Source organism: Polypterus senegalus, chromosome 10, assembly GCF_016835505.1.
Source record: "Polypterus senegalus isolate Bchr_013 chromosome 10, ASM1683550v1, whole genome shotgun sequence".
Lineage (NCBI taxonomy): Eukaryota > Metazoa > Chordata > Cladistia > Polypteriformes > Polypteridae > Polypterus > Polypterus senegalus.
Window position 1 is genome coordinate 4847402 of NC_053163.1, and position 20944 is coordinate 4868345.

The 20944-nt window shown below is 44.5% G+C and overlaps 1 protein-coding gene across 2 annotated transcripts in view; it reads right to left on the reverse strand.

Moving 5' to 3' along the window:
* LOC120536576 (integrin alpha-X-like) overlaps nt 1-20944 on the reverse strand; it is a 63830-nt gene continuing 42886 nt past the window's right edge. The window contains exons 17-30 of one of the 2 annotated variants that reach the window (XM_039764966.1): nt 20066-20217; nt 19777-19908; nt 16595-16668; nt 16093-16234; nt 15881-15991; nt 12990-13069; nt 11546-11632; nt 9303-9381; nt 9096-9197; nt 3373-3456; nt 2736-2849; nt 968-1075; nt 746-856; nt 1-641 (exon numbers count right to left, since the gene is read on the reverse strand). In XM_039764966.1, the coding sequence (XP_039620900.1) occupies nt 543-641; nt 746-856; nt 968-1075; nt 2736-2849; nt 3373-3456; nt 9096-9197; nt 9303-9381; nt 11546-11632; nt 12990-13069; nt 15881-15991; nt 16093-16234; nt 16595-16668; nt 19777-19908; nt 20066-20217 (1475 nt within the window). In that variant the 3' untranslated portion in view covers nt 1-542. Of the gene's footprint in view, nt 642-745; nt 857-967; nt 1076-2735; nt 2850-3372; nt 3457-9095; nt 9198-9302; nt 9382-11545; nt 11633-12989; nt 13070-15880; nt 15992-16092; nt 16235-16594; nt 16669-19776; nt 19909-20065; nt 20221-20944 lie in introns of both variants that reach the window. The other variant, XM_039764965.1, reaches the window with a different exon arrangement.

Genomic DNA, 20944 nt, shown 5'->3' on the forward strand with positions numbered 1-20944 from the left:
TGCAGGATGAGGAACGTCGTTTCATTAAAATTAATAAAAGTGGGCAAGGTGGACAGCTACCAAGCTTGAAATACTTTAAACAAATAACAAATGGGGTACGTAGTCAGTTCCTTATTGCAGTGCCACCTTGGTAGTCCTTGGTGGCATTTTACTAATTACCGCTGTCTCTTTTGCACTCTTCTAAAGTTCAAGACCTGCATGGTAGCATCAAGGTGCTGATTCTCATGGGGTCATCGCCAGCTTGGTCTTCAGCAGTAAAAACAATTAGCCAAGGGAGGGGATCCTGAAAAGCTTGTAGAAATCCAGCGATAACATCCAAAGTTCACTCTCTAGAAAGCGGCGTTGCCTGATTAAGAACACACATTTAGATGTGGGTCTTTAAATATCCTGAGGGTCCCGCACAAAGATGGAAGCAACCATCAGGCCAGTCTAGAGGCCACCAAAGATGGTGTTCTTGGATCTCACAGGTATATCTCGGTTACTGGGGGCATCCTTCACAACTGGCCGTCTGTGCGTTTCTCTCCAGGGGTCCGTGCAAGATCCTATTCATCACTCGGGGCGGCTGCTCCATCCGGTGGTGCATCACAGGGGTCCTCGTGCTCATCCATCATTGCTTTGTACTGTCTCTTGAAGAAACCAGCCTGGGTTTGGAGATGAAAAACCACAAATGGGGGGGAATTAAAAATCATGTACACCACAAAAGCTAAAATCATGAGCTTCCAGCAGAGAGGTGAACAAGTCCTACCTTATACAGACCAGCTGTTATCAGGGCCAGAAGAACAAGACCACCAACGCAGCTCCCCAGTATGATCGGGATGAAGTTAACCTCTTCATAAAGTTCAATCACTGTGGACGCCTTAGGGAAAAATCACAAAGACGGGAGCAGCGGTCAGCATCCATGACGGACATTTAACTGTGCTTGTGGGTAAGTAATGGTGCCACCTACTGGAAATGGGCACTGCCATACCTGGATTTGGAGATAACGGTTGCTGCCCGTGGTGAACAGATGGATGTACAGGTCCTCGTTGAAGCTTAAAGCGGCACTGCTCTGCAGACTCAGTTTTTTTTGCTTGGTCTGAAGATAAAGAAAAGGAGGACTCCGGTTAGCTGTAATGGCTGAAATGATGACTCGTGCCCGACACGTCTCTGCTTTCATTTCAGCCAATTTGATGTCATTGGGATTTCAGTTGTTTCTTTAATGCCGAGATGGACCGCGCTAAATTTGAAAAGAAGCCCAACGTGTACTCCGTCCACCTCACTGAAGAGAAACCAGCAGTCTGATGGTCTCGTTTCAAAACGACCTGCTGTGCAAAATGAGATCCATATCTAGAAAAATCACTTTATCAAATGGTGGCTGGCCTCACGAGGACCAGCAAACACCTGGCCGTAGGGTGGTCTGTGCTGTAACCGGATGTGCAGTTTGATTAATGCGGTCGGCGTTTCCACTTGTTCTGTTTCTGTTATTGTTTTCACCTCAAAAGGCATTTAATACTCAAGGTGAGGTGTAGACGTTTCGATTTAGACGCAGCGGGGGTTGTGAGGCTCTCACTTTTCTTAGCTTTTTAAAATCTCTGTGTCAGGTGATGTCAGAAGGTATCACAATAATCTGATGACAGACAACACCGGGCACCAGCATCCCATTGATTTTGAAACTCAAACTGTATGTGAACTTGAATGTTCTACTTTTTTTATGAATGAGACAGCAGAAGTTCAAAATGTAAATCTCAAAAGAAAAAGAAAAAAACAACAAATTACTAAAATGAGATCTGATGGGTTTATGGTTATTGGGATGGAAAGAAAGTCATACTGCTCCCTAAAGGTTATTCTACAGTCAAACCTGCTCTCTCTTTCCTCAGTCACCCTCCACATCTCCTTTCATCGCACTGTCTGCCTGCACATCCAGTTTTCACACCACTTTCTAAGGAGAAGAGGAAGAGGGCAATGCAAAAACATATTGAATTAATAGAAGACAAAAATCAGAATGCTTACCAGCAATTAATAGCTTCTTTGTGATCAGCATGAGTAATATTTAGACTGTGAGAGAGAGAGAGAGAGAGAGAGAGAAGGGGGGGGGAAAGAATTTGGTGTAGAAGGCAGGATTAGATAGACAGATAGAATGTGGTGTAGTAGGCAGGATTAGATAGGCAGAGAGAGAGAGAGAGACACACACAGAGAGAATCTTAATGTGAGGTAGTAGGCAGGATTAGATAGGCAGAGAGAGAGGGAAAGAGAGAGAATTTGGTGTAGAAGGCAGGATTAGATAGACAGATAGAATGTGGTGTTGTAGGCAGGATTAGATAGGCAGAGAGATGGAGAGAGAGAGAGAATTTGGTGTAGAAGGCAGGATTAGATAGACAGATAGAATGTGGTGTAGTAGGCAGGATTAAACAGACAGCCAATTGTGAAAATAAGTAATAATTTGAGGTCTTTCAAAACTCATCAACTATTTTGCTGAAATTAGGTGACCAGGATGGACCATCTTGTTGGGCTGATTGGCTTATTCTTGTCAAAGTTCTTTTAATGAGACTTTTCAGGTAAAGAAGTTTCGAGGGAAAGTTGGTCTACTCACTAATCATGGTGTCAGAGTGGTAACGAGTAAGCATTTCACTGTGAACATGATAATGAGAATCTAATAAACTTGTAAGGTAATCCTCCAAATTTTCCTGGCTCATCACCTGCACCGAATGGCGTTACTGCATTTCTTACCAAGAAGGAAGAGACAACCTCGGCCATACCTGTGCAATCCATCCCGACGTCATGTTTCCTTTCAGCTTGAAAGGGATTGGGGTTTTGGTTTCCAGACTTCCCAGCATGCAGTAAAACACCCTGCAGTGTGCAATGGTGCAGTTCTGGGATAAGGAGAAGATATGAAAATGAGCAGAAGTGGGGGTGGGGCATGAGACAATGTCATATTATTCAACAACACGGCCTTGGCAGCCTTGCCCATAGTGTCAATGTTTGTGGTTTATGCTTGCATTCCTAGGGCAGGATGCCATCTTGGAAGCTTTCCAGAGAGAAGTTACAGACTTTACAAGGAAGCTGAATTTAGTCATTTATTCACCAATATGCTTTTCTCCAAACTGTTTTTGACAACAGAAGCTGAATAATAAAAGGGCACTGGAGGCACATTCACTTCTTAAAACATTACTTCAAAGAATTAAGGCCTCTGTAATGTATATAGTAAACGCTATTCCAATAAAAATTGTTTCTCTCATATTTCTGCAAGATAAGCATTGGTGGGTCGTTACACACTGACTTCACGTCCTCCTAGTTAACAGTTCAAAGCTGTGAATGCCAAGGCCACACTTTCTGTTAAATACGTATAACGTCTGCATATGCAATTCTGTGACTGAACACCAGAATTCAACTCACCACAACCTCTGAGGACTTCATGATTTCTTCAAAATTCACATTTTGGAAAGGTGGTACTTCTTCAGTGGAGCTGCAAACGGAATTCTAAAGGAGGAGGAGGAACACACTTTACTCATTTAGCAAAGTCGATTTGCAGCCCATTAGCACATTTCACAAGGATTTGGTTCTTAACTAAATATTTTCTACTTTATTATTTCACCACAATTTAAAGTACTAAACCCCAGCATAGATGTTACTGAAAGTCAACCCAGGAAAAGCTACAAAAATTTAACAAAGAATACAAATCATTATCACTGACACCGATCCTTTACTTCACAGGCTGTTAGTGGTGGTAGGAGCTCAGGAGACACAGAGAGAGATAAAGGACTCGGAGTATTGTGCTGTGCTGTTACAATGCAGGTTTTCATAGCTGTTCGGAATTGCTGTCTGAAAGAGATAGATACACACACACACATCTCTCTATTGTAATAAAAAAATCCTGGGATGAGACGTGACTTTTTAAGAGAGACACTTTCACGTCCCGCAAGACGAGACTTTGTGCCAAGAGATTTACCACACCAGGGGCCGGAAATAAAAGACAAAGAGTAGATGACAAGTAAAGAAGAGTAAAGAATTCAAAAACATTGGCGCAATACACATACAGAGCAGGTTAGAGATAATGAAAGTACTAAAATTCAAAAGTCTCAAAATAATAATAATAGTAAAGATTGCATTGATGCAAACAAATGGAAATTATTACTTGCTGAAATAACGGAACTGTGAAAAGAGATTGAATATATCGTTTGGATTTAAACTTTACGTCAGAGATTTGTTGATCATCAAGGAAAAGTAGTGTTTCTTCAATGAAGAGGCGTATCTGCGAGAATTAACAGATTTGATGTTTAGTGAAAGTGAAATCCACATACGTGAGCAGCAGACACGTAGCACAGACCCGTGTTGGCAAGCGAACCGAGCAGGAGGCAAAGCCCCTAGTCTCTCTATATGTATAAAATCCAGTGTCTGTCTGTCTGTCTGTCTGTCTGTCTGTCCGCTTTTCAGGAGAGAACTACTTAACGGGTTTAGATCGGGTATTTTTCTATAAATTTGCTTGAACATTCCGGTTGATTTTGCGACTTCTAACAATTTCGTTACGTATCAGAGTTGGCTTGCGGTACCGATTTATTTGCATGAATCCGAGAGACATGCAGTGGGCCAAGGGAAGGGGGGGGTGGGACCCTCCTCACTCACAGACCAGCCTCGGGGCGTTCCTTACCTCTGCTTAGCTAGCGAACGAGAGAAATACTTAACGGATTGTGGTCGTTTTTTTTTCCTATAATTTGCTTGAACATTCCGGTTGATTTTGCGACTTCTCTCATTGCGTTAAGAATCGTTTGCAGGAGCGACATATTCGTGCTAATCCGAGACAGAGGCTGCGGGCCAAGGGACGGGGGAAGTGTGACGTTTAGGACTGGGGAGCTGGGCAGGGGTCTCCTCACTGTTCTGTTGTACTACTACACGGGTGGAGCCGATGGGTACGGCTAGTATATAAATAAATAAATCACACACACACACACACCTCCTATACATACATACATACATACATACATACATACATACATACATACATACATACATACATATAGTCAGTGACCAATCGGGCAGGTAACTGTGGGCACTTCCTACACAGGAGAGGATTTGCTCTCTCCCTCGCCCTCCATTTGTCTCCCTGCTACTGTTGCTCCTGCCTCATTTGAACCCCGGTCAAGAATCCACTCACATAGGAATTTGTTCAGAGTGACGGCCATCGCTCACACTCAACCTCCCTGAGATACAAAGGGCAGGACTTGACATCTGTGGGTCTTAGGATAACAAAAGAGCCCTTGTTTAGTTCCACTGTCTGAAAGAACTCCTCCAAGTGAAGCGACATTTCATTACTGTTGTGTAGAACTCGCTCTCTCTTTCCATTGTGAAATTGTCTGAAAGGCAATGCCAAAAACGGAAGGAACCACCACACTCATGGCCAAAAAAATTTTAAAAACAAGATTCCAAAAATTACAAAGAATTCAAAACAACAAATCCGATTGTAAAAACTCTTAAACACGAAAAAAAAAAAATCAACAGATTGAAACAAAAAGATGGTAAGGGCACCAGATGGGTGGGACAGCAAATAAAATGATCCAAGTGCCTCGGCAGAAGGCGCATCTGAAGTTACTTACATGGAGTTTTATGGGGCTTCAGAAGCATCACTAGAACTACATTGTCCAACCAACTCAGCCTACACATCTTTGGGATGTGGAGGGAAACCACAGACCCCCTGAGAACACGGGGTGTGGAGGAGCCCAAGATTCTGCTGTCAGCAGCACGGACTTCAGCACCATAAACAAACATACGTCATGATCTAAAATTGAACGGTCTCCAAGGTTCTCGCTGCATTTAATAAAATGTTTTTCTGTCACTGAGCTGCCAGTAAGTGACAACCGGACACGAAATTGCACAACGGCTGCCCATATATGGCTCTTCTTGTGCCATGTCACACAATTGCTGTCTCTTAAATTCACAGCTCGCTTCCTGTCACCACTCGAGTTGCCTCCGTTTGCTGAAACTTTGACTCTTGTCACTGGTCACATCTCTGCTTACCACACTATGCAGAATTGTAACCTGGGCTGACGTGCTACTGTGGAAATGTGAAAACGTTCTGCCTTCGTTGAGTGGGCCTGTGATGGAGGTGTGCTGGGATCTCCATTGTGAATGAGTGTGTGAAACGTTGGGTTATATTAAAGCACAGGTCCATTGTGAGAAAGAAAAGTGATAAAGAGTGGACCCCCTCACCCTTGTGCCTCATCAGAGTGGGTCACCTGGGCTGATGGAGCCTGCAGGTACACATCCACGGTCACCCCACATTGCCACATACTCCTGAGTGAGGTGGCAGTCATTGTTGCTTCCTCTTGGTGGGTGTGTGCTGTGTGGAAGTTAAAAGTTTAAATAAGTGGAACTTCTCATGAGAAGAATTCAAAAATGAAGAGAGGACAATCCACCAACACAGCCAGTAACCCAATGGAGCAGCCAATTAGAGTGAAGAAAGCAACTTCTATTGAACGTGGTTGGCTGGCAAGTTCTGCATAATGCAGACTGAGAGATGCTTGACAAGAATAAGACAGACTATGATGGTGACTCTCGGGACGAGACCCTTCATTTCTGTGACTGGGCATGGGTGACAGTTAGGAAAGGCATGAAGGCAAAGGACTGCTGATTTATCTGCTATGGGATTCCAGATTTAGAATTTCTGTAACACCTCACCCTTGTTTTAGTTTATTTTTTTTGCCCCCTGACTCTCTTTGTTCCCTTTAGGTTTCATTCTGTACTTTTTCTTTCTTCCCAGTCCCTTTTTCCTCAGTTGTGTTCCTGATCTTACAAGATCTGGGCCTTTCATTTACAGCTCTCAGGTGCTGCGGACATCACAGCTGCAGTCACCAGAGGGTAATTAAAAGTAACCTGCTACTTCCCAGTCCCTTGCCATCAGTTTTGTTTTTTGATTATGCGGTCAGAGTCTTTAAATTATTTAAAAGCTCTCAGGTGCTGCTGTCATAATGGCTGCAGTTACCTGAGTGTGATTTAAGACACCTACTGCCTACTGGTCCCTCGCTCTTTGCCATGTTCCTCGATTACAAGGTCAGGGCTTTTTATTTATAGCGTTTGGGACAAGGACACAGAGTTTAAAATGACAAATTAAAAAATTCAGATGTCATCCAAGTGCACATTGCAGACTTCCGTTTAAGGGGACTTGTATAATTTTGGGTACACAACACTTTTTCTACATGGTACCCCCATTTCAGGACATCATGATGTTTGGGACAGAGCAATGGCAGGTCTGTTAAAGCTGTTGTCATATTTAGGACTTTGTCACGTATCCCTTGCATGCAATGACTGCTTGAGGTCTGCGATTCATAGACATCACCGGGTTCTGAGGGGTCTTCTCTGAGGATGCTCCTCCAAGCCACTCATGCAGCTATCTTCAGCTCCTGTTGGTTTCAGGGGGCTTGTCCCCGTAAGTTTTCTCTTCGGCATATGGAAGTCCTGCTCAATTAGATTTAATTTGGGTGGCTAGCTTGGCCATTCAAGAATTTTCCATTTTGTATCTTTGCTGTGTTGCCTCAGCTGTACATTTAGGTCTTTACCAATTAGGATGAAGCACCGTCCAATGAGTTTGGAGGACTTTACTAGAACTTGAACAGATCAGATGTTTCTCTACACCTCAGAATTCATTGTGTCACTGCTATTGGCAGTTCCCTCATCAATGAAGAGAAGTGTGCCAGGACGTGTGGCAGCCATAATATCCCCAGCACCGCCATGTTTAACAAATGAGATGGTCTGCTTTGGATTTCAGGCAGTTCCTTCTCATCTCCACACTTTGCACTTGCCATCACTCTCATGCAGCTTCTCATCTGTCCACAAGAACGTTTTCCAGAATTACGCAGGCTTTTTTAATTCATTTTTTTCTCAAACTGTTTTTGTGGCCAACTAGTGGTTTGCATCTTGCAGGGGGTTTCACAGCCTTTTTGGTGTCATTGCCCACATAAAGGTCTTCACGACATACAAATCCCCATCAAATCACTCAGATCTTGAGGTCCACCTTAGTGAATCAGTGCTACCGTTTGAAGAACTCCATTTCCCAGCAGCCCCAAAAGGGATTTCCCTGATTGGATGAGTGAAGCGCGATCAGGGGCTGCTGGGGACGAGAAAGGCCAGCGGGAAACCTGAAAAGGGGGCCCGGTGGAGTAACGAGAGATCAGTGTTTTTGTGTAACCAGTCCGACGTGTCTACTGAAAAGTCCATTTTTGCCCCTGGATCGCTTCCCGTTAGGGTGAATGGACTGTCTGGTGCCTGCCCAGGGGTGGATTAGTCATTGTGGGTCTTCAGAGGGTGCGCTCCTGCAAATCTCACCCCTCGCCGCTCAGGACTACCGGTAAGACTCTTTCATTCATTTATTATCGAAGCTGTTCCCAGGATTGTCCTCTTTGCCCCAAACCATTTCATCCACTTTCAGCGCATTGGACTGTATAAGGACGTTGTCGTGAGTGTTTCTTGTCGTGGTTCATTGTTGAGGTCAAATTGTGTCGCCGTATGGGAAAGGGGAAGTTTGTCCGATTTTGGTTGTTTGTATTGGATTTTCCATTTAATATATTTGTTATTCATTTGTTTACTTCATGTCTCTGCCTGCGAGTGTGTGTGGGTCAGGCCAAGGCTGGCACCCAGGTGACATGGCTGGCACCGCTCCTGGAATCCCCACCAAAAGAATAAATAAATCACCGTCCTATCAACAGTTTGAATCTACAAAGTGGTTTGAGTGTGACACGCTTCTCAGCCCACCGTGACTGACTAGCAATATTAACGATAGTCACCTACTGGTGGCAGCCCAGGATTCAGTGTTTGATTACCACTGCCTTACACTGGCTAATGGAGGTGGAAACCAAATCACGGTGATCAGGACACTTTAGGACAACCTCTGCACCGGTAAGTGACATGTGGCTTTGCTTGTCACGGCACTGCTTGTTCAGTCCTTCACATGAAGGCTTCACTGGATGACATGCCAAACATGTGCCACTCGTCACTACACTATGACATTCTTATAGGTAGCGTGACACACAAACTAGCAGATCATTGGTGGACTGGCAGCCTCATCACTTGGCGCCCAATAGTGGGGTCTTCCCAATGGAAAGCACTTGTAGATAAACGGCAAAACTCACGTGTACGAAATCCAGATCCTTCCAGATGTTGGTTTGTCCCAGTTTGACCGGTACCTTCACTGTTAGATTGACAGGCACCTGCCTTTGTCCAAGATTGCCCACCTGTAGAGCACCAAGGAAAGCAAAGATAATTAAAGTGTTAATGGAAGACGGCTGACTTAATGTACCGGACGTTGACTTCAAGATGGCTGCTTCAACCTGCAGTACCTCATAGTGGTGCTCCACGGCACGCTGCATGTCCTCCCGTGCTAACGAGAAGTTGACGTATTTTGTCGAATCTTCAGGCCTTTGGAGGAACGAAAAAAAAAAAAATAAAAAGAAGAATAAGAATTTAAAGAGGGCATGAAATAGTGTGGTGCCCCTAACCAAACTTTGACTGACTGACAGCGCAGGTTAGGAGCATCACAGCATCACGCTGTAACATTTAATGAAAAGTGCACCCTTGAAGCATTAAATGTATTTACTGTGCCCACCAGGGGGCATTGCAGCACCCCATACTCCAGACACAACCACCATAATAAGTCCCGGTTCAACAATAAAGGTTTATTTCCACAGAAGGCTTTGACGGGGGTATAAACACAACTTGATTCTTCTCCTTCCCCCTTTCTCTCCCCTTCCTCTCCTCCAGGTGGGCTTTGTCCTTTTATCACGCAACTCCAACTTGTCTCTGGTAAAAGAAGCTGCTCTGCCTCATCAAGGCCTGTGGGTACCTCCAGGGCCAGGACATGGGTTGCAGGAAGCACTTCTGGGGCATATGGAAGCCTAAATCCCTGCAGCACCCCCTGGAGGCCCCCACGGACCCCAACAAGGCTGCCCCATGGAAGTCAATTTCTCGGTAAGCCAAATAAAATTCTATCTAATCTAATGCCTTGTGGGTGTCTGTATGGGTAGTGTTGCCCAGGGATGCTGCCACCTAGCATGTGAAACCGACAGGTTGTCTCCCCTTGTCCTTCCATTTCACTGGAATCTCAGCCGGGTGATGATTCTCGGTCAAATCCTTGCCAAGGTGACAGCGTACTCCCTTCTGCATTGGCATCTTAGGCCAAACTGGGTAAAACGGGGAATGTCCTGCCATTCTTCCTGCCCACTAGCCATCTGGTTTAGGTAAGGAAAGGGACTCCATCATGGCAGGGATGCCACTCCCTGCATGCCATTTACTACAATATAATAGATATTTAATGAAGGACAGACTGGCATCTCAGACGGGATGGACCGTGTTCTCTTGCCTGGCAAGGAGGCCATTATAAAGTGGCAGTATGCCAGGATGTGGACACAGAAGGGTGCCACAGCAGCAACTGCACCAGGGCTGGCATCCCAGCAGCCTCACAGGGACACAGTGCTTGAACTTGGGAGGCTGGAAGGACAGGACACTGAGTGACTGCCTGCTAAGAGCAGAGCTTCCCCTCATACACCGGGTGGCAGCGTCCCATCTGACAAGCCCCAGTAAGAAACTTGTGGCCCGATGGGGCTGCCCTGTCAGGTTCTGTGGGGTTCACCAGAGTGAGTTGTCAGATATTAATGGAAAAAGGACCATTGTGGTCCTGCCTGACCCCAAAGTGCTCTCCGGAGGCAACAGATGGCGTGCCAAAAGTACTCCTGGATGAGAAGTTAAAAGAGAGCTGGGGGACAAACAACTGGGAGGAGTGGAGGAGAATGCAAAGAAAAGGAAAAGGAAAAGGAAAATGTTCTGTTTGTGCTGGGCATTTGGAAAAAGAAGCCTGCAAAAGGTACATTGTGTGTGTAAATGAAAAACCTTTTAGTGACTGAGGGCTAAGTCAGAGGTACAGATGTTGTGTCTACAGTTTGGGGCTCAGTGGCGCCCCCTTGCTGGCCACAATAAATATACAACTTTGTAACCCTGATAGGTGTATGCACATAAAGAGGATTATCCATCCATCCATTATCCAACCCGCTATATCCTAACCACAAGGTCACGGGGGTCCGCTGGAGCCAATCCCAGCCAACACAGGATGTAAGGCAGCAAACAAACCCAGGGCAGGGTGCCAGCCCACCACAGGGCACACACACACTACACACTAGGGACAATTTAGAACCTCCAATCCACCTAACCTGCATGTCTTTGCACTGTGGGAGGAAACCCACGCAGACACGGGGAGAACATGCAAACTCCACACAGGGAGGCAGCAGCACTACCCACTGCGCCACCGTGCCGGCCTAAAGAGGACTATGGAAAGGGGATAAGAAATTTTGCCAGTTGCCAGCTTCCCCTTCTTCTCCACCACAAGTCCTCGATTGAGAAATGACCCGAGGAAAGCTTGAGCTGCAGTAGCTTACCGAACTCTCTAGATGGCAGCGCAGTCGCAAAATCAAAGTTGGGCTTTCGTTGTCTGGGCGTACGAAGGGACTTTACGATGTGCCTGAAGCCGAGCTCTGTTAGCCAGGCGTCACAGAGACACTGCAGAAGCAGAAGCCCGTGTTTGGGGACTTACTTGTTTCTTACGAGGATGTTGACAGCGAATTTCACGGGAATCTCTTTCTTGGAGTGGCTCTCGCTTGTGATTCTCTCCTTGTTGCTGCTGCAGGTTGGAAAAAATAAAGCACAGAATCAGAGAGAGCATACAGCACTTATTAGATGTGTGTGTCTGTGTGTATAAATGTATATATAAATATACACACGCACCACATATACTATATATATCATGCATGTGACACAGCTAAAAGGAAGAGGGGACTTCAAATTTAGACACATATTTTGAGCAGCACAGCTCACGTCATAAGCAGGGCTCTGCAAACTGTAGATACTAAAAAAAGAATTAGAAACAAATCAGCTCGATGTACAGTCAGTGAGGAAATGATTAGGACCACTTATACTAATGGGGGCAAGGCCTCCTTTTGCTATCAAAACAGCCTCAGTTCATGCTGGCATGGAACCCACAAGGTTGAGATTCTGGTCCATGTCGACAGGATTTCATCACATGGTTTCAGCTGCCAGTCTCTTGTCCCGCCACGTCACACATTGGATTCAGATCCAGTGATTGGGAAGACCACCCAACTCTTCGTCATGTCCACGCAACCCATTTTTTCTTTGTGTCCTGGTGCATTGTCATGCTCAACGTGGCCTTTAGAAGTCGGGTCAATTCGTGGCCATGAAGAGGATGCCCACAATGCTCAAAAAAGTCTGAGACATTAAGGGGATGGTTGATGGGGTATTAATGGCCCATATTGTGCCAAGTAAAAATTCCTCACACCATTACACGCCACACGCTTTACTGTTGACCCAAGACAGGTTGGGTGCATGAATTCCTGCTGCTGGTGCTAACTTCTGACCCTACCATCTGTGCGCCTCAGCAGAGTATTGAGATTTGTCAGACCAGACTGCTTTTTCCTAGTCTTTAGGGTGAGTCTGTGCCCCACTGCAGCCTCTGCTAGCAGGAGTTGGAACCCAACGTGGTCTTCTGCTGCTGTAGCCCATCCACCTCAAGATCTGACGCATTGTCCATTCTGAAATGCTTTTCTGCTCACCCAAAACTGAAGCTTCCATGTTCAGCTCACCACTAATCTCATGTCACTAGAAGTCTGATTTATTGAAGATGCACCTCAATTTACATGTGTCTCTTAATTTTGGGTTCTTTTTGTTTCAGGGATCTGAGCGACTATTCAATTCCAGTGTTCATATCCAGCCTACATACTGTAATGGACGAGTCCCGCTTCTTGGTGCCCAGGACGGATTTAACTTCAGCCTCCTATCCATCCACTGAGTGCACTACTACAACTAAACTGGTGTCTAGATGTCAATCTCCATCATGAATCCCCAAAAAGTCCTTGGCTCCCGTGTACCCACCAGATGCCCAGCATTGCTATGCCCTCCCTTAAATTAGCACCCTTCTCGTGCACCCTCAATTACAGCCCCTCAGACACGGAGTGAGAGGTTACCTGCTCGCAGTGGCGGAAATGCTCACCCCACGGCCAAACTCGCTGTTTCCATCGACATCAAAAGTGGCCACAAACACAACCTGAGGAGGGGACAAAGACATGAGAGCAGAAAAACACAACAGCCCACCATAGTGTGGGTGAGAAAAGACAAGACTACTGCAGAATATTCACCCACGGGCAGGGTCTTGTCTGTTTCAGATGAACTTGCAGATTAGCGTCTGTGTAAATCATCTAATAAACACTGAATATCATAAAGATGGAAGCTGCATGGTGGTGCCGGCTCACAGAGACAGTGTCCGGTTGTTGCCCATGTAGAGCTTTCATATTCTCTCTACATCTGCATGGGATGGGTGGTCTTTCTGGGACTTTGGTTTTTCTCCAACATCTGAATAGACCCGACACTGTATGTGTCTGTGTGTGTGTGTGTGTGTGGCCTCTGTAACAGATGGGTGACCCATTCTGGACAGATTCCTATCCATTGGGTAGGATTGAGTCATGCCCCCTGTGACAGTGAACTGGATTTTAGAATGTTGCATGGTGTTACATAATAGGAGTAACCCAAGGTTTACAGATTGTCAGACACGTGCGCATGGGAGGCAACCAGAAGGACCAAAAGAAGGTAATTCCATGCCATGCCAGGGGTTGGCGGGGTGCAGTAAACCTCTCTCTTTTATCTCTGCAGACCAGACACGGAAAACTCTGCCTGATTCAGATGACCTCAAGAGGACGACACTTCCAGTTCCGTGTTCCCCAATGACGTCACGTCCGCCAACCTGCCTTAAAAGCAACACATCCTTCACTTTGTATTCAGTTCTGTTTTGGACTCAGCCTGAACACTTCTGGGTTACCAAAATCTCAGTTCTTGCAGCCTTAAGTCGAGTAAACCTCTCTTGGTGTCAAAGTCTATTCATTTTACAAGATACAAATCCGTGAAATGTATTTAAAAAAAAAAAATCAGTGAGCAACCAAGTATACCGGAGGACTTAAGGACACGTCTTACTGCGACAGGCCCAGGGAGTTTCGAGCGGAGGAGTCCATGTGGGAACCTCATCTGGGTCAAAAGTTATAAGTGAAGAGGATCCAGCAGAATTCTTTCATCTTAAGTGCGAATCGCATACTCGGTGACACGTCACAAAAAAACTGAATGCCAAGTAGGGAGCAGCCAGGGCCAGAGGTGCCAGTTCCTGGCAGTGCCACACATGAGCCAATCAGCATAACTGGTGTCTCTTTGCAAATGCTGGAGAAAAACCCAGAAACAAAAGAGAACGTGCAGACTCCACGCGGACGACATTCAGGCACAGCATTTAAAGTCAGGACGCTTGGTGCGCCATAATGCAGAAACGAACATTACAATAATTCTGTTATGAGAGGAAAATATGTAAATGATATGAACAAAAAATACAATCAGTGAATACAGTAGCCCTCCAGGTGTATCCAGCTGCCACAGCTAACAATTTTCTGTCCGTGCAGCAGTTTGCCGTCCCACCCCAGACACTCTGAGGTTCAGTGAAGTGCGGTGAGGTTCATGGCTGGCAAGTCAGAGTTTCAAATATATGAACCCCAAAGAGTCGCTTATTGACTATTCAGCTGGCAGCCTGCATACACGTGGACTACTGGTTATGTTTCATATCTCATCTCATTCTTTACGCACACATAGACAGGTAAGGCAAATATTTGAATAAGAAAGAATGGTGAGAGAGAGAGAGACAGAGAGAGAGAGAGAGAGAGAGAGAAAGAAAGAGAGAGAGAGAAAGAAAAAGAGAGAGCGGAGAGACAGAGAGAGAGAGACAGGAGAGAGAGAGGAGAGAGAAAGAGAGAGAGAGAGAGAGGGAGAGAGAGAGAGAAGAGTGAGAGAGTGGAGAGACAGAGAGAGTGAGAGTGAGCGAGAAGAGAGAGAGAGATAGACAGAGAGAGAGAGAGAGAGCCACACCTTCTGTGTGTTCTCAATTTGCTGTTGCAATTCCACAATTCATACTCATTAATACAAATGAAAGCATAGAGTTGGTGTGCAAAAAAGAATCTGATTTCAATTTTGACCTTCATTGAAATATTTAGTTTTTTTTAACACTCTTAATTATGATGCTTTAATCTGTTGGGCTCACATGCGCCCCCTTCAGGGCGCCACAGTACTGTCTGCCTCACCTTGTGCCTTCTCTCTGCGGTTTTATGTCCGATCAGCAAGACTACATATGTCAGACACATACATTAAACATATTATCCAGACTGTGGACAGTCAGGTGTATAATAAACGTGTCTGCACACATTATATTGGCGACATACAGAGAGACAGCGACAGGCACGCTTATCAACCCCGTGTGTGAGGGAGAGCGCAGTCCGAGGTTCGGTTGTCTCATCGCTGCCGCACCTCACGTCTCTCCCGTGTATTTGAACAGGAAATGTGCAAATTCAGCGATTTTGACTATGAAAATGATCACAATTACTGAAATCATAAGAAAACAACTTGATAGCACAGACCAGTGGACACATTTATTTTATGTTATCATTATTAGTATTTTGCCCTTTCCTGATGGCCACCGCACGTCCCTGCTGATGTTTCATCAAACGGTCTTGTCACAGTTGCTCGCCCCTTTCTAATCGAACGTTTTAAATTTGTCTGATAAGTCACATTCTTTAAATTCACCACCTTTGCTGTTTTGGGCCTTCTGAGGGGCTGCCGATTTGCTGTTGAGGGCTGAAAAGTTAAGCATTCTAGGTGGTCTAGTGGCTATGGTGGTGGGCTGTGCAGCGGGAGGTTGTCACTTCAGTCCTCCCTGTCACTCAATATGTGATCCTGTCAGCCACGTGGTTATGTCAATGTGTCGGTAAAGTGTATTTTTATGATGTCCTCATCCTGCTCCTTTTGTGTATCACCCTCAGGACAAGCCAGTTACCTTGGCAAGAGAGCGGAAGATGGGCTTGTTGATAGCACAAGTGCTCATCCGAAACAGATCCTCATCTTTGCTTGGGGCCGAGTCACAGCGGATGGTCATTCTGCCGTTCGTCTGGTGAATAAGCAAGAAAAATAAAACACAGAAGGCCCAATTAAAGGTTTAATACCCGCATAGCCACAAAGGTACGGAGGAGTCGTAGAGGGACGTCTCACCTGCAGCACCGTGATACGCCGGTAGGACAGGCCGCGGGGGTACAGGAAGGTGACCTCAGTGTTGTAGGAGTCTTCATGGTCATTCTGAATGGAGATGGTCAGGTTGAGGACTGGGGAAATGCCAACCCCGATGTAGGAGGCCCTGTTTGGGAAGAAGCGTTAGTTAATGGGGACTTCCTTCCACCTCCTCAAGAGAAGCATCACGATGCGAACTTCCTTTTCAGGATGGTTAGATTTGCACAAAAGATAAGAGCAGCATGACGCACAAGGTGGTGTAACCTGATGCCAGCAGAGGTCTGTGGCACCGTAAGCCAAGCCATCACCTCGGCCTGAACACACAAGTAAGCAGTGGTGGGACCCCCAAGCAGATACGAGGCGGTGGAATTCCTATGTGTGATTTCCTACATTCTCCAGTAAAGCTCTTGGATTTAGTAGATGAGGGAAGCTGCTGGCAGTTAAAAGAGTTTTAGGAGCTCAAAAGAAGGAACAAAAAGAATTGTACCCTGAGAAGTTGAAGGAGAGACGTAGAAAGTCTTTACACTCTTTGTCCTCGCCGCAGTTTTGCTCAAAGTTCAGCTGAAAGAGAAAGATGTTCCTTACACTTAGTAGCTGCTTCAGCGGTCATCGGGGTTGGGGTCATCACGCCACTGGCTCAGGTGCCCAAATGACCTTCACATCTTGCTTTGTGACGTCTTAGCAGCTTTTAACATTGGATAACTAAACACAAACCCCACTGTGAAGATGGACAGAGCACCATTTATAATGGAAACGGCTGTAGTTTAGTGCAGGCTGATGAGGACGAGTGCAGTGAATCTCTCACTTGAGTGTCAAATCCACCTGTCATCATAGTTTATTATTTCGGTCCAGTGATAACATTTATACAATTAGATATCCAGGTATCTGTTGTTACTGCAGAGCCTTACTCTACTTGTCTTGTATAACACCTGCCACGTGTCTCTATTGTATAGTGCCTTTCAGGTCTATGTATTGACTGTATATAGTGCCTTTCACTATCTATCTATGATAGAGTCATTTTCATATCCCCTCCCTCTCAAAGAGCATATTTGACTATCGATGGTTTTATTATATGCTTTTAATTGGCTGGACTGGGTTCTGTATTTTCAGCATATCAATAAAAATATAATCATAAAAATGAAGAAATCAATCTATTATATAGTGCCCTTCATCTGTCTATCTAAACCAAATGCAATCTATCAACTATATAGTGACGTTTACTACCTACCTACAGTATTTATAGTACATATGTAGCCTATGAGTGATCCTGCCGACTATACCAAATGCCGTCAAATACTCTTCACATAGCCCTCTCTATTTGTGTAATCCTGCTTACTATACTAAATATTTTTCATGTATTAAATTGCCTTTCATATCTGTCTGTCTATTACAGTATATGGTTTCTTTCATACATGCAATATGTATTATATAGTGCCTTTCCTATCTAATATTGTGCTTTCAGATCTGTTAATTATATAGTGACTTTCACTGTCTATTCATCTATTCTATAGTGCCCTTCATCTGTCTATCTAAACCAAAAACAATACTAAATACTATATAATACCGTTTACTACCTACCTATTTATAGTACATATGTAGCCTATGAGTGATCCTGCTGACTATACCAAATGCTGTCAAATACTCTTTATAGAACCCTCTCTAGTTGTGTAATCCTGCCTACTATACTAAATATTTTGCATCTGTTAAATAGCCTTTCATATCTATTGGTCTATTATATATTTTCTTTCATACATGCAGTATGTATTGTATAGTGCCTATTACTATCCTATCTATCTCTAATATTGTGATTTCCAGATCTGTTAATTATATAGCACCTTTCACTTTCTATTCATCTATTCTATAGTGCCTTTCATCTGTTTATCTAAACCAAATACAATGCTATCTACTATACAATGCCGTTCACTACCTATCTATTTATAGTACATATGTAGCCTATGAGCGATCCTGCCGACTATACCAAATGCTGTCAAATACTCTTCACATAACCCTCTTTATTTGTGTAATCCTGCCTACTATACTAAATATTTTGCATCTGTTAAATAGCCTTTCATATCTGTCTGTCTATCATATGGTTTCATTCATAGATGCAATGTATATTATATAGTGCCTTTCCTATCTATCTAATATTGTGCTTTTCAGATCTGTTAATTATTTAGTGCCTTTCACTGTCTGTTCATCTATTTTATAGTGCTGTTCATCTGTTCATCTAAACCAAATACAATGCTATCTACTATATAGTGCCATTTACAACCTATTTATAGTACACACGTAGCCTGAGTGATCCTGCTGACTATACCAAATATTCTTCACTTAATCCTCTTGATTTGTGTTATCCTGCCTACTATACTAAATGTTTTGCATCTATTAAATAGCCTTTCGTATCTATTGGTCTATTATATGGTTTCTTTCACACATGCAGTATGTATTGTATAGTGTGTTTACTATCCTATCTATCTCTAATATTGTGATTTTCAGATCTGTTAATTACTGTATATAGCGCTTTTCACTGTCTACTCATCTATTATATTGTGCCTTTCATCTGTCTTTGTACTCACATGTCTTATCACTATGCAACACTCTGCCCTGTGATCAGCGAGTACAACGTGTTAAACATGGACTGATCTATTTTCAATTTAATTTTAGTGTAATTCTTGCTTGCATGTCTACTTAACCGATTGCCACTGTCCCGTGCCACGATCGACTCGCTGAACCAGGCAGACCTTGAAGCTTCTGAAATCTTTCCTACCCAGGATTTTCTTAATCCAGAGCTACTGTACCGCCACTGTTTCAGATTCAATTGGAGCTCCGGCGGGTCATGTGACCTGCTCTTGGTCACATTGTGTCAGCAGTGGGATTTGAACCCACAACCTCCGGGTCAGGTGTGTGGTGAGCTTAAGCAGGTATCATGTGATCGGCTCCCCTCTCATCGTGGTGCGAGTCGTACATGGAGGTCAGACTGAAGAATGGTGGAGGCTGTCAAAGATCAGGGCATCAGCCAGTAAAAACGCCGCTCAAGGTTTGAAGTCCAAGGTCTAAATATTTGTATTTGTATAAAGTATTTGTTTAAAAAAGTAATTTGAAAAAGCCCTGGGATCCTTCCAGCCGCCTTTAGATGTTGCGACGTAACCTCTGTAAGCACAGCGACCATTTGAGAAAATCTGACCTGTGCCTTCTCATTCGTTCATGAGCAGCTAATACATGACTCCGCCTGCACGAGGGGATTGGATGAACGTATCCATAGCCATTTGCCTTGGCCATTCCTGTCTCTCACATATTTCAGATTGAGAGGAGGAGGTTCCTGTGCCCTTTTCACTTGGGACATTCCTGTCACTTCATTTTTCTCCGTCTTTTTGTGTTTTCTGACTTAACAAGAGGACTGTGTGAAGGTACCTGAACCCCCTTGCCTTGTGCTCCCCCATTGACGTCTGTCTGTTGTTGAGTTCCTTTCCGTTCTGTCCATCTATCTACTCTGTGAGGCCTTTAGTACATTTCAAGTCATATTCCTTGAACATTCCTGTCACTTCAATTCTCCTTAAATTTTGTTTCGTATTCCCTTACTTGTTCTATAATGAAGATGCGGAGCCCACAACGATGGAGGACTGGTACTCCTACCTGTGCCTCCTCTGAAGTCATTTATGCCAGTCTTACCTCAGCAGTAGCACTGGTTGGATTCTCTTGATCCAGAATAGGACTGGAAAATTGGTTATCTGGACTGCGGTCACCGAAAAACATGAACTTCAATTCAACATCCACAGGAGTCAGCGAATCTTCAGGACACATCTGGAACAGAACAAGGAGAAGACCAGCTGAGGAAGGGGCAGTGAGGTGGAGCTGGTGCCACTTCCCCAATGTCAGGCTGACAAAGTTACAAAATCCCAGCATTTACAGAGGAAAATGAGAAGATATTTTAGAACGTTAGGCCATGATGGACGCTCACCATTATGGATATTGAATGATTCTGGCACGGGTTTTGGTTAGCTGCGCTCACTACTGCATTTGTGTGTTGCCTTTTGTTAGGAAACTGCGCTCTCGGCCGGGTTCTCTTTGCATCAACGGAGAGCGTGTAGTTAATGCTGGCGGAAAGTTGGCCTGCTAATCAAATAAGGAAACAACAACTTTTAGTTTATACAAAAGCGTACTGAGCATTCTTTATGGTATTTGGCAGAGAAAGACATCTTGAAAAAGTGAAACACAGAGGGTATTGTTTAAGGCGGTGGTCCTGGGAGTAAGATGACAGACAGACAGACAGACAGAGACAAAGAGAAAAGGTGATGTATGACAGGCAGAAATACATTCTGACAGACAGACAGACACACAGATGCACCATATGACCGGTAGGGTCTGTCTGTCCATCATATAGTGCCTTTGTCTGTCTGTCTATATGGTGTGACAGACAGAGTGTCTATCTGACAGACAAAGGCACTATATGACGGACAGATAGATAAGACACACAGACAAACGGTGCTATATTAACAGACAGAAACACAAAGGCATTATGTGACAGACAGACATATGCACTCAGCAGACAAATCTGTCTGTCTGTCTGCCATAGAGTGCATGGTATGACAGAGTGTCTGTCTGACAGGTAAAGGCACTATATGCCAAACAGATAGACACAGAAACACATTATGACAGACAGACAGACAGATTCACCAAATGACCGGCAGGGTCTGTCTGTCCATCTGTCTGTCATATAGTGCTTCTGTCTGTCTGTCTGCCATAGAGTACATGGTATGACAGAGTGTCTATATGACAGGGAAAGGCACTATATGATGGAGAGACAGACAGACAGACACAGAAACACATTGTGACAGAA